The 12,656-nt window shown below is 41.6% G+C and overlaps 1 protein-coding gene across 2 annotated transcripts in view; it reads left to right on the top strand.

Annotated features, from left to right (window-relative positions):
- The window catches only part of LOC101601485 (ankyrin repeat domain-containing protein 26), a 94,165-nt gene that overhangs the window by 39,582 nt on the left and 41,927 nt on the right, over positions 1–12,656 (top strand). For both annotated transcript variants that reach the window (XM_045137294.1, XM_045137295.1), the window contains exons 18-20: positions 1,814–1,859; positions 1,964–2,105; positions 6,604–6,817. In XM_045137294.1, coding sequence (XP_044993229.1) covers positions 1,814–1,859; positions 1,964–2,105; positions 6,604–6,817 — 402 coding nt within the window. The remainder of the gene's footprint in view (positions 1–1,813; positions 1,860–1,963; positions 2,106–6,603; positions 6,818–12,656) is intronic.

Below are 12,656 nucleotides of genomic sequence, written 5' to 3'. Positions count from 1 at the left end.
ATATTTGTATGTTGTATATAACACATAGTAGATAAATACATGATGTGTTTATGTAGATAACTTAAATGTTAACTGTAGTCATAGAAACGTAACATATCTTAGGGATTTGTATTATAGCATCATATCAAAAGTTGAAAACAGGGCTGAGGAGATTGCACGGTGGTTAGAAGCCCTTGCTTGCAAAACCTGCAGGCTCAGTTCCAACGCTTCCATCCACATAAAGCCGGGCACTTGTGCCTGCCTTCTTTGGCTTTTGTTTGCAGTTTCAGGACACCCTGGCACTCCCACACTTCTACACAAATGCACACACGCTCACTCTTGCAAGTAAGCAAAACTATTTTAAAAAGGAAAGTTGAAAATAATCCAGATACTTAATAAAGAGATAATTGGGTTAACATATTCATAAAAGAGTATAGTGTGCAACTTTTTAAAAATGTAACTAAATCTATGGAATATTCATTCTTTCATGGTTAAAAGTGTATTTAACGCATTTAGTTTAATGCTATATCTTGAGTAAATTTTGTCATAATGCTTGTAACATCTGCTGAGTTGCAGAAAGAAGTCACCTGCTACAGTATCCCTGTTGCCTACAAAATTACCATTTTTTTCTTCTTTTTTATTTACGTATTTATGTATTTACTGAGAGAGAGAGAAAGAGACAGAGAGAGAATGGGCACACTAGGGCCCCCAACCACTGTAAAGGAACTCCAGACGCATGCTGTCACTTGTGCATCTGGCTTACGTGGGTCCTGGGGAATCGAGCCTGGGTCCTTTGGCTTTGCAGGCAAGCTAAGCCATCCCTCCAGCCCTAAATATTATTTGTATCTTGTGTGCCCCGTTCCTAGGTTTAAGTTCTAAGTCTGCCGCTGACTCTCAGTACAGGCTGGGACAGCTGGCTTCTCTTTGCCTAGTTTTCTGTTTTGTTCAAGTGCCTTCCATCTTTGTCTCCTCACAGAATTGCTCTGAGGCCAAAATGAGTTCAGTACATGAACAGTGCTTACAGTACCACATAGTGACCACAAAGTAGATCTCAAAAACCAAGCCTTCTGTCTCATCATTGGAAAGTTTCCATGCTGACCAGGGCAGCTCATGCTTCTGACCCCAGCATCTGAGAGTCTGAGGCAAAGGGATTGCCCTAAATTTAAGACCAGCCTGTACCACATAGTGAATCCTAGACCTACTCTGCAGAGTGAAACCATGTCTCACCAAAAAAAAAAAAAAAAAAAAAATCCAGAAAGTGTTTTCCTCATATGAAGACTTAAATATATTTTTCCATATGGGGTTTAGTGACCAAAAAAGCTTGTTTTTATTAAGAATGAGGGCTGGAGTGATGGCTCGGCTATTAAGGTGTTTGCCTTCAATGCCTAAAGACCTGATCATTTTCCCCATACCCACAAAAAGCCAGGAGCACAAGATGATACATGCATCTGGAGTTCATTTGCAGTGGCTGGAAGCCCTGGCACACCCATTCTCTCTGTCTCTCTTCTTTCAACAACTCTCTGCTTGTAAATAAATAAATAATTTTTTAAATGACAGTAACAACAACAAACGATATATTTCTTTCTATCCAGTAAGGCAAAACGTGTTTTTCCTTTTGCTTAGACTGCCAGAAAGTTGACTATAAGTTTAACTTTATTCTTATAAAATTAGTAATATTATTTTTTGTCTCTTACTGTGTCTTATATTTTGAATGGCCTATAAGCTTTATTAATAGGACATATTAAAGGATAAATGCACAGATTTTATATAAAAAGAAATGTTCTTTATATTTTACATACTTAATCTCAGAGGGTTTTTATATTTTTGTTTTTAGACCCACAAGGAAAACATCCAATAAAAATAACAAGATAAAAAACAAGGTACCTGTTCTGCTTATATACAAAAATGGGTAATTACCACTTCTGTTCATTTAATATGTGGTATAAATATTTGGGGATATTTTGAAATCGTATTCATTTTGCAGGTCAGGAAGCAAACATGTGCTGTGGAGGACTCTGATGACTTGACTCAATCATCTGAGACAGCCTCTGAGGATTGTGAACTGCCTTACCCTAACTATGAAAGTATTTTGCTGCTAATTGAGCAGCTTAGAACGGAGTGTAAAGGTAAGATTCCTGTCTGCGTTGAAGGCCGTCCCATGTGTGTTACCGTAACCTCTGCTCACGCTGCCTGGCTCTCGTCATAGAACACGGATTGCTGTGTGATGCAGCGCCACATGTCAGTACCCTGCTTCATGTTAAATCAAGTAGGACGAGGACCACTGGGCACTGTCAGCCAGCGTTCCCTGTGGACTTTCCTTAGTGAGAGTGACACAGTCTTTGTTGACTCTGCTCTCCTCCTGGGCCTTCGCCCTTGTCCAGTGCGGCTGCATGCCCGCCACCTAGAGAACGGCGTGATTGGAGAAGTTTTTCCCTGCTACACTGTCCCGCCTCCTGAAAACAGGTTCTCATCTGAAACCATCATTAGATGCTTTAAACGATTCAGATTTGATCTGTTTGCTTACAGCCTGTGTACCCCTTCCCTTACCCAGGTTTACCATCTGCACTCTGTGTTCCACTCACTCTCTCATTGGTGCATTCTTGGAGCTGTGAGGGTAGCTCTTTTTCAGAGCTGGACCGACGTGTTTTTGATATATGCAGGGACATTTTAGTAAGTTTTGACATGTACTAGCACATGGGGGGTTTTGTATATATTTTTTGAGGTAGGGCCTCACACTAGCCTAGGCAGATCTGGAATTCAGTATGGAGTCTCAGGGTGGCCTTGAGCTCACAGCAATCCTCCTACCTCTGCCTCCCAAGTGCTGGGATTAAAGGCGTGTGCCACCACACTGGCCTCCTTTTTTTTGGTAGAGAGAGAGTGAGTGTGCCATGGATTTTAGCCACTACAGATGAACTCTAAATGCATGTGCACCCCTTGTGTACATGGGCAACATTGTGTGCTTGCATCAGTGTGCATCTGCCTACAAGGGACCTGGAGACTTGAGTATGAGTTCTTAGGCTTTGCAGGCAAGCACCTTAACCGCTAAGCCATCTCTCCAGCCCCTGTTTTTGGTTTTTTGAAGTAGTGTCTCACTCTAGCCCAGGCTGACCTTGAACTCACTTTATAGTCCCAGGCTGACCTCCACCTCACAGTGATCCTCCTATTTCTGCCTCTTGAGTACTGTGATTAAAGGTGTGTATCACCATGCCTGGCCTAACACATATTTAATCACTGTAATAAAGTGGTTAACAAATCCATTACTCATGAAAGTCTCCTCATTCTTCTATGCTTTCTTGTTAAGAAATTAACAAATTGTTTTCCAAAGCATTTGTACCATTTTCCATTCCCATCCATAGTATATGATAGTTCCAGTTTCTCATCTTCACAAACAGCCTGTAATCAGTTTTTTTTAAGTTCTATCTGTTCTAATGGGCATATCATTACAGTATTAATGTATATTACACCAATGACAAATATGTTAAGTGTTTTTCCGTATGCTTAGTTTCCATTGATGGGTCTTTCTTGTTTGTTTTTGTTTTGTTTTGTTTTTCGAGGTAGAGTCTCACTCTAGCCCAGCTGACGTGGAATTCACCATGTAGTCTCAGGCTGGCCTCGAACTCTTAGCGGTCCTCCTACCTCAGTCTCCTGAGTGCTGGGAGTAAAGGTGTACACCATAACGCCTGACTCTGACAGGTCTTTTTGGTGAACCATCTTTTTTTAAGTCTTTTGCATTTAAAAAAAAAAATAGGTTTTTGATGAGTCTAAGAGGTTATTATACTGTATATTCTTCCTTCATTACATATATATATATATGCAGTTCTTTCAGTTTTTGCAGCATGTATTCTGAAGTTATTGGTGCATAAGGAATCAAGATTATGTGTCTTCTTGATTGATTGAATGCTTTATAATTATGACATGACTGTTTATTACAAGTAGTAGCTTTTGCTATAGCATGTACTTATGTATAAATAATAGGCATTCCAGCTCAGTCGGGTTTTTTGGGGGGGGACACTTCTTTTTCCATCTTCTAAAAAATGTTAATTTTTTAAATTTAATTTATTTGTCAATTTTATCTATGTATATAATAGTGTAATCGTTGCCTTCTTGTTGCTCAGTAAAACACCCAACCAGAAACATCTCGTGGGAGGAGAGGGTTTATTTCAGCTTATAGTTTCAAGGGGCAGTCTCACCATAGCAGGGGAAGCATGGCAGAGCAGAGCTGGCTCACATCTTCAGACATCAGCAGCGAGGAGGAGCTAGTGGGCTTGATTATAAGATCCCAAGGCTGGGCTAGAGGAATGGCTTAGCGGTTAAGGTGCTTGCCTGCAAAGCCAAAGGACCCAGGTTCGATTCCCCAGGACTCATGTAAGCCAAATGCACAAGGTAGCACATGCATCTGGAGTTTGATTGCAGCAGCTTGAGGCCCTGGTGTGCTCATTTTCTTTCTCTCTCTCTCTCTCTCAAATAAATTTTTTTAAAAATTTAAAAATACCCAAATCCAAAGGCCTCTCCCCAGTGACATACCTCCTTTATTGAGGTTATACCTCACAAAAGTTGTACCAGCTGAGGATTAAGTCTGAGGCTTGGAGCAGTCTGCCTCACGTGGCTATGATTAACCTACAAACCAGACACAGTTTATGGGGGAAGAAAGGGTTTATTTGAAGCTTACAGATCCACGAAAGTTTCCTAATGGTGAAAGAAGCTGGCCCCCTACTCCAAATCCACAGGGAGAGAGAAACCACCACCAGCGACATAAGCAAGCAACAAGCGTCCTTCAGGGACCCCAGGCAGAGCTCAAGCACTCTGCATGTCGTGGGCTAGAATTCAGATCCGCCTAGCATCAGCCCACAGTGACCCCTTCTCCAGCCAGGCAGCTAGAGATCTAAATTACAACCGTGAATGAACTCCTGAATTTATTGGGGGACAGCCATTGGAGCTCTCACAAGGCTTAAGGACAAACATGTGAGGCTATGGGGGACATTCCACTTTCAAACCACCACAGATGTATTTGGATCGTACTTACCCCTCAGTACCTCTTGTTCCCCTCTCACTGCCAGCTTCTTAACTAGTCCCCCTCTTTCTTGTCTTTGTTTTTTAAGAGAGTGACTTGCATGAGGATGGAGTGCTTATTTACCAGAGCATGGGTAACTTACCAATAGCTGCACCACGGAAAAAAATGTCTTCCTTTCCCTCTGCAACCATTAACTGCCAACAGCTCCTTAGGAAGAAGTGGGGACTCATGAGGCCTCCCCCAGCCATGACAAAATGTGTACTGGCCTAATTGTGTAGATAACCAGAACTGCTGTGAGTTTATGCATGCAGTCCCGTGTCATGTCCAGAGGGCAGCATTCCATAGTGCTCCTCCCCATCTGTGATGTTCCCTGAGCCTTGGGGGGAGTGATACAGATGTCCTATTTAATAAGTATGAGCACTCAGCCGTCACTCATTCTCAGCGTTTTGACCAGTTGTGAGTGCCTGCAGTAACCACCCAGCTGCAAAAGAGGTTTCTCCGACCCACACTGAGAGCACCACTAATAAACATAAATATTTAAAAAGCAGTTTGACAGGCACAGCATATCGATTTAGCAAATCAATATTAATAGCCTTCCTCTGAGGGTCTTTGACCTCCCCTGCTGTAGTCATTTGACCGAGTTAATAATTTTAGGCATGAATTCCTCCCATGGAGAGCACCTCAAATTCAGTCTCAGAGAGTCTGATTACCCCTTAACGGCCATGCTACCGTTGTACTATGTCACACTTTGCCTGGTAGGCCAGTTTCACAGAACACACGTTGTACTGGGCAATCCTGTTGGCTTTTCTCTCCCCGGCAGCCTACATAGCACCTTCCCGCACTATGAAAGCCACTAGTGGTTAGTGTGTATAGATGTACAAGAGACTTGCTTCTTTGTGTGATTTCTATCCAGCTGCATCACTTACTTTGGAGACAGTGATACCATTGTGCTTTCCATCCCCCTGGCCTCCTGCCAGTCTCTTTCTAGTTCCCTACTAGTCTTCTTTCTGTTCTCATGTCTGTCTGTCTGTCTTTGCTTTTCGTTTTAAATCTGGTTTCCACAGATGCAAGGAAACATGGCACATAGGACTCGATGAGCCTAGCTTAGTCACTCAGCAAGGTGATCGTCAGTCTGCCCATTTTCCTGCAAATGACATGATTTCATTTTTTTTATGGCAAAATAAAATCCCACTGTGGATGTAGCCCACATTTTCTTATTAAGCTATAGTTGAACAAGGAGCACATTTGTTTTATCTGCAGAGCTTATCAGAACGTGTTCCACATTGTAGGCACTGGCATACGTTTCTTTGTCGGGTAAATGTGAGGTGTGGAGTCCTTCACATCTCAGGGATCATTGTGGAAGAGGGGGCAGAAAGAATGTAAGAGTCAAAGGAAGGGAGGGGTGCTGCCTTCTAGACACAGAATGGTCTTGATTCATGACCTCACCATGGCTGAAGCTACCTACACAAGACCTGCATATTAGGAGGGGGGAAATTATGACATCAACATAGAAGAGAGATGAGTTGGAAAGAAGGGATTCAGTAAAAGAAGATGTAGTCCTTTACATAAAGTATTTCTGTTTCATTTTGTATCTTGTTTTCTCCCTGATTCAGATATTGTGAGCCTATTGAAAGTCCGAGATGCAGTTCACTCATACAGAAGGTTGATAGAAGTTACCAAAAGCCACTGTGAACTACTCAGAGGAAAGATTAAAAGAATGGGATGTAAGGTCAGTGAAGTGCAGAAGGAGCTGTCAGAAACAAAAGAAGCAAAATCCCAGTTAGAGCACGAGAAAGTGGAATGGGAGCAAGAGCTTTCCAGTCTGAGGTATGGCATCTTTCGGTTAGAGCATTATTTACGCTGCTTACCTCCCACCATGGATACGTGTAGGAAGTTCTCACTGTGCTGACTTGCCTCGCGGAGTTTTTGCAGGGAGAAAATTTGTTAGTCTTTTGAGGTGTCAAATTCTTGGAAATGACATAAGGCAATTTTGTTTTCATTTATTTATTTATTTGGGAGGGAAGGAGAGAGAGAATGAACACACTAGGGCCTCTTACTGCTGCAAACAAACTCCAGATGCATGTTCCACTTTGTGCGTCTGGCTTTACATGGGCAGCTAGGGAATTGAACCCCGGGCCAGCAGGCTTTGCAAACATGTGCCTGTAACTGCTGACCATCTCCTCAACCTAATATAAATTTTTAATTGTGAATTATTCTAGTTATTAAACACATATTCTTCAAAAGAAAATTTTAATGGCTATATAGAAACATAATAGAAATTTCACTATTTAGCAAATAATAGTATTTTAAGACTGTTCATTGTATTAGAATTAATGCTGTAAGGAGCATTTGTATAAAGTGTTTTCTGTATTTCTAATTTTTAATAAATTCTTAAATATGAATTATTTGGTTAATATGTTGAAACTTTTTTTTCTTTTTGAGAGAATGGGCACTCCAGGGCCTCTAGCCACTGCAGACAAACATCAGACACACATGCCACCATGTGCATCTGGCTTACATGGGACCTGGCAAATTGAACGTTGGTCCTTAGGCTTCACAGGCAAGTGCCTTAACCATTAAGCCATCTCTCCAGTCCATATCTTGAAACGTTTTAAAATAGCTAATTTTGTAGGATTATTATTATTATTATTATTTGAGGCAAGGTCTTACTCTAGCCCAACTGACCTGTAATTCACTCTGTAGCCCGGGCTGACTTGGACTCATTGCAATCCTCCTACCTCGGCCTCTCAAGGGCTGGGATGAAAGGTGTGAGCCACCACACCTAGTTTTTTTGTTTTTGACATAGCAGGATGCCTGTGTAGCTTACACTGGCTTCCAATTTGTGATCTTCTTGCCTGAGCTTCCAAGTGATAGGATTACAAGCTTGCATGGCCATAGCCAGGCGACACGGTTCATGTTAATACACAGTCCCACGGCGAATGAATGGCGTTGTTCTCAATACATAATATTTGAGTTTGGTTTTGTAGAGCTGGGAATTGAACCTGGCCACTTGTACATGGTGAGCACCCACTCCAACACTGAGCAGCACCCTGCGCAAAAGCTTTCTTGATTTCCTGATATTTTACTGTGGCCGTTAAAGTAATCGGTTTCATTCTGTCATCGCGTACCTGTATGTCATTATACTTCAGTCTTACTCGTCTCTTCCTGCCCTGTGCCCCTTCATCCCGCGAGCCCCGGCATTGTTGGCTCCCATCCTTCCTCTGAGTACCACATCCTGTCACACTTACTCTGTTACCCTTCCTCCCCCACCCCGCCCCCTTTAAGGTCTCTTCCTTCTCATCCATGGTCCACTTTCAACTGTCACAACACACAGACACACGTGTACAATTTAAATCTAGGTTCCACACAAGGGAAAACATGCATCTGTCTTTGTGAGTGTGGCCTCTTGCATTTAATGGTCACCAGATCTACCCATTTTCCTGAAAATGTCATCATTTCATTTTTCATTATGGCTGGATAAAAATCCTATGTATATGTGTGGACATTCTTTATCCATTCATCTGTTGATGGAAATCTAGGCCGGTTCCATGTCTTAACTGTTGTGAGCAGTGAAGCAGTAATCATGGATATGTGGTGTTTTTTGGAGAATGTGGCTTGTAGTAGTTTAGATACAGACCCAAGGGTGGTAAGCCTGGGTTCCCTGGTGGCTCTGTTTTCGGTTTTCTGAAACACCTGCATACTGATTTCCACTGTGGCTGTTCCCCTTGACATCCTTACTGTGGGGCTCCTTCCCGCACAGGTAGTGCCGAGGGAAGGACCAGGCCTGCTGGTTCCTCCCTAGGGGTTGAGGGGATGATGAGCGTCGGACGACTCAGAAACCTCTCCTGGCCACCGGAGAAAAACCACACTGAGTCGGGAGTCTTTGCAATGCAGGAACAACTTGCTTTATTACTCTGAGCAGTTGCCTATATCATGTTGGGGATGAAGGCGGGGATTTTAGGGTGGGAGAAGAGGTAAGGGCCAATAGTAAACTTTAACTATTGAAATGGTAATTATAATTACCACGAGGAAGTAGCAGGCCAGAAGCCCTTAGGCATCCTGCTGAGTCATAGCTGGCCAGAGACAGGTCGCCAAACTTTAGCTAGGCTCAGGAAGTTCCACTAGGCCTCACGCCTGGGCCTTTCAGGGCCCAACACCTTACCACGTTCACTGTCACTTGTTTCGTTGACCATTTTGACTGGAATGAGCCAGAATCTCAAAGCATTGAATTTGTTGATAGCTCATGGTGTCAGATACTTTTTCAAATATTCATTGACTATTTGTATTTCTTCTTTTGAAAACTGTATGTTAATTATCCTACTTGTCAGTTGGGTATTATTTAACTTTTGTACTTGTTTATATAGCATAGTGTGTATAGTCATTGCTTGTTTCGAGTGTAGTTGGCAGATTATTTCCCATTCTGTAGGCTGCCTCTTCACTTTAGTGACTGCTGTGCTATGCAGTACATGTTTTTACTTTCATGTCCTCCCACTTATCAGTTATAGGGATCATTTCCTGCCCTTTTCAGAAAGTCTTTCCTTATGATTATGCTTTGCCTGTGTTTTCCTGTAGCAATTTCAGTGTCTTGTTCTGCATTATGGTCTTTGGTGAAGGTTGACTTGATTTTTGTTTAGGGTAAGAGAGATGAATCTAGTTCCCTTTTTCTGTATGTAGTTATCCAGTTTCCTGACACCATTTCCCGAAGACGATGTCTATCCTTCAATGTATATTTCTGACATAATGTCAAGAATTATGTGGCCATAGCTTATGAGTTTACTACTGAGACTTTATTATATCTCATTGGTTTACCCTTCTCTTGTGACAGGTTGTACCATGTAGTACTTGTTTTTAGGGCTCTAGTGTAACTTGAAATTAGGTGCTGTGATACCTCCAGAATTGGTATTTCTGCTTAGGATTGCTTTGTCTTTTGGGGTCCTTTGGGGTCCTTTGTGCTTCCATATGAATTAAAAATATTTTTTTTTTAGTTCCCTGGAGAATATCTTTGGAATTTTTTGTGGAGAATGTATTTAATCTACAAATACCTTTTGGTAAAATATCCATTTTCACTAAATTCTGCCAATCCATGAGCTTTGGAGATCTTTCTAGTATCTTTGCAATTTCTATCTTCACTGTCTTAAAGTTTTCATTGTAGAGCTCTTTCACCTTTTCTGGCTTCATTCCTAAGGTATTTATTTATTTATGAACAAGAGCAAAGGAGAGAGAAAGAGTCTGGGTATGCCAGGGTCTCTTGCCGCTGGAAATGAACTCCAGGCTCCTGTACCACTTTGTGTGTCTGGCTCTACATGGTTGCTGGGGTACTGACCCAGGCCAGGGCTTTGTAAGCAAGTGCCTCTGGCTGCTGAGCCATCTCCCCACCTATTCTGAGCTGTTGTTTTTTAAACTATTATGAATGTGACAATTTTTTATAATTGATTTCTTCTTCATGAAGTTCATTACATAGAATGACTACTGATTTTTGGATATTGATTTTGTATCCTCCTAGTTTGCTAAAAGTATATATCAGGTGTAATAATTGTCTGGTGGAGTCTGCAAGATCTTTTAAATATAGGATCACATCTGTTACATTTGGTGATTTGAGTATTGAACCAACCTTATGCCCCTGGGCTGAACAAATCTGGCCATTGTGTATGATCTTCCTAAGGTATCCTTTTTTTTTAATGAGAGAGGGAAAGAGAATTGGCATGCCAGGGTCTCTACCCACTGCAGTTGAACTCCAGATGTGTGTGCCACCTTGTATGCGTGCATCACCTTTGTGTGTCTGGCTTATGTGGATTCTGGAGAGTTGACTGGGCCCTTAAGCTTCACAGGCAAGTGCCTAAACTGCTAAGCCATTTGCCCAGGCCCTAATGCATTCTTTAATTCAGTTTGCCAGTACTTACTGAAAATTTTTGCATCCAGTGTTCATCAGGGAAATTGGACTGTGGTTATTACTGTGTTGTTTTCTGACTTCACTGTGAGAGTAATGCAGGCTTCATAGAATGAGTGTGGCAATGTGCCCTCCCTTGCTAACTTGTGGAACAGTTTGGGGAATATTGGTTTTAGTTCTTCCTTTAATATTTGGCAGAATTTGGTAACTCCATCCATTCCTTGGATTTTGTTTGTGAAATGTTTTATTACTGCTCCAACCAAATTCTTTATTATGAATCTATTTGAGTGACTAATATCTCCTTGATTTCATTTTTGTAGGTCATATGTGGCTAGGAATTTATCCATTTCTTCTACATTTTCCAGTTTGGAGGTGGGGGGAAGTTCTTCTATCTTAAACCTCTGAATGGTGTTGAAATCTGTAGGATGCCCCCTGTTTTCAGATCTTTATTAATTTGGATCATCTCTCCCTCTTCTGGTTACTTTGTCAATTTTGTTTATTTTTCCAGTGAATCAATTTCTTCTTTGAGTGATTCTATGTATTATTCTTTTGGTCTCTTTCACTAATTTCTGCTCTGATCCCCCCCAACAAGACTTGAAGTACTTCACGAGGTTATTTGAAATCTTTCTGAATTGTCAGTTTAAGTGTTGTACACTTCCTCTTCATTTTGCCGTAGTAGTATCCCAAAAGTTCTGGTATGTTGTGTTTCATTTCCATTTGATTTCTAGAAATTTTTAAATTTCATCCTTAATTTCTTCAGTGATCCACTGAACACTCAGGAGTGTTTTTGTTTTCTGAGGCAGGGTCTCACTCTGGCTCAGGCTGACCTGGAATTCACTATGTAGTCTCAGGGTGGCCTCAAACACACGGCGATCCTCCTACCTCTGCCTCCCGAGTGCTGGGATTAAAGGCGTGCGCCACCACACCCAGCTAGGAGTATGTTCTTGCTGTTGGACAGCAGCAGTGACATGTGGGGATGCTGGCCCAGGGACAATCACTGATGTGTTCCCTTTCTTCAGTTACTGTTGCAACCGATAAAGGATGTCTGCACCTTTGAAAAAGAAAAAGTGTATTCTGTAGTCTCCAAGTATTTGTCATCTCTCTAGATTCTCATTGGCTTCTAGTTTTTCTCCACTATGCTGTCATAAAATTTTTTAGAAATGATTATTTTTATTTTTCTTTCTTTCTTTTTTTTTTTTTTTAAAGTTTTATTTATTAGAGAGACTTAGAGAGAAAGAGAATGGGCACGCCAGGGCTTCCAGCCACTGCAGACGAACTCCAGACACATACGCCTCCTTGTGCATCTGGCTAACATGGGTCCTGGGGAATCAAACTAGGGTCCTTTGGCTTTGCAGGCAAATGCCTTAACCACTAACCCATCCCTCCAGCCCTTAAGAAATTATTTTGATTCTTTTGTATTTATGAGTATTTACATGTTGCCTAGAATGTGATTCATTTTAATTGTGGAGGTTTGGGTTTTTTTTTTTTTTTTTTTGCATTTCTGTTTTAAAAACCATTTTATATGTTTTACTTAACCTATTTACTTATGTGAGAGAGAATGGGCATGCCAGGGCCTCCAGCCACTGAGAACAAACTCTGGACACATGCACTGGGTACTAGGGAATGTAACCTTGGTCGTCAGGCTTCACAGGCAAGCGCCTTAACCGCTAAGCTGTCTCTCCAACCCCTGCGTTTCTTGTTTGTATACATCTTCTTATGTGTGGGGCACACGTGTGTGCATGTTCGGAGGTTATAAGACAACTTGGGGTGTCATTCTCA

The sequence above is a fragment of the Jaculus jaculus genome, chromosome 18 (assembly GCF_020740685.1).
Source record: "Jaculus jaculus isolate mJacJac1 chromosome 18, mJacJac1.mat.Y.cur, whole genome shotgun sequence".
NCBI classification, from domain to species: domain Eukaryota; kingdom Metazoa; phylum Chordata; class Mammalia; order Rodentia; family Dipodidae; genus Jaculus; species Jaculus jaculus.
Note: the sequence above shows the minus strand (reverse complement) of the source record. Positions and strands in the feature narration are given on the sequence as shown.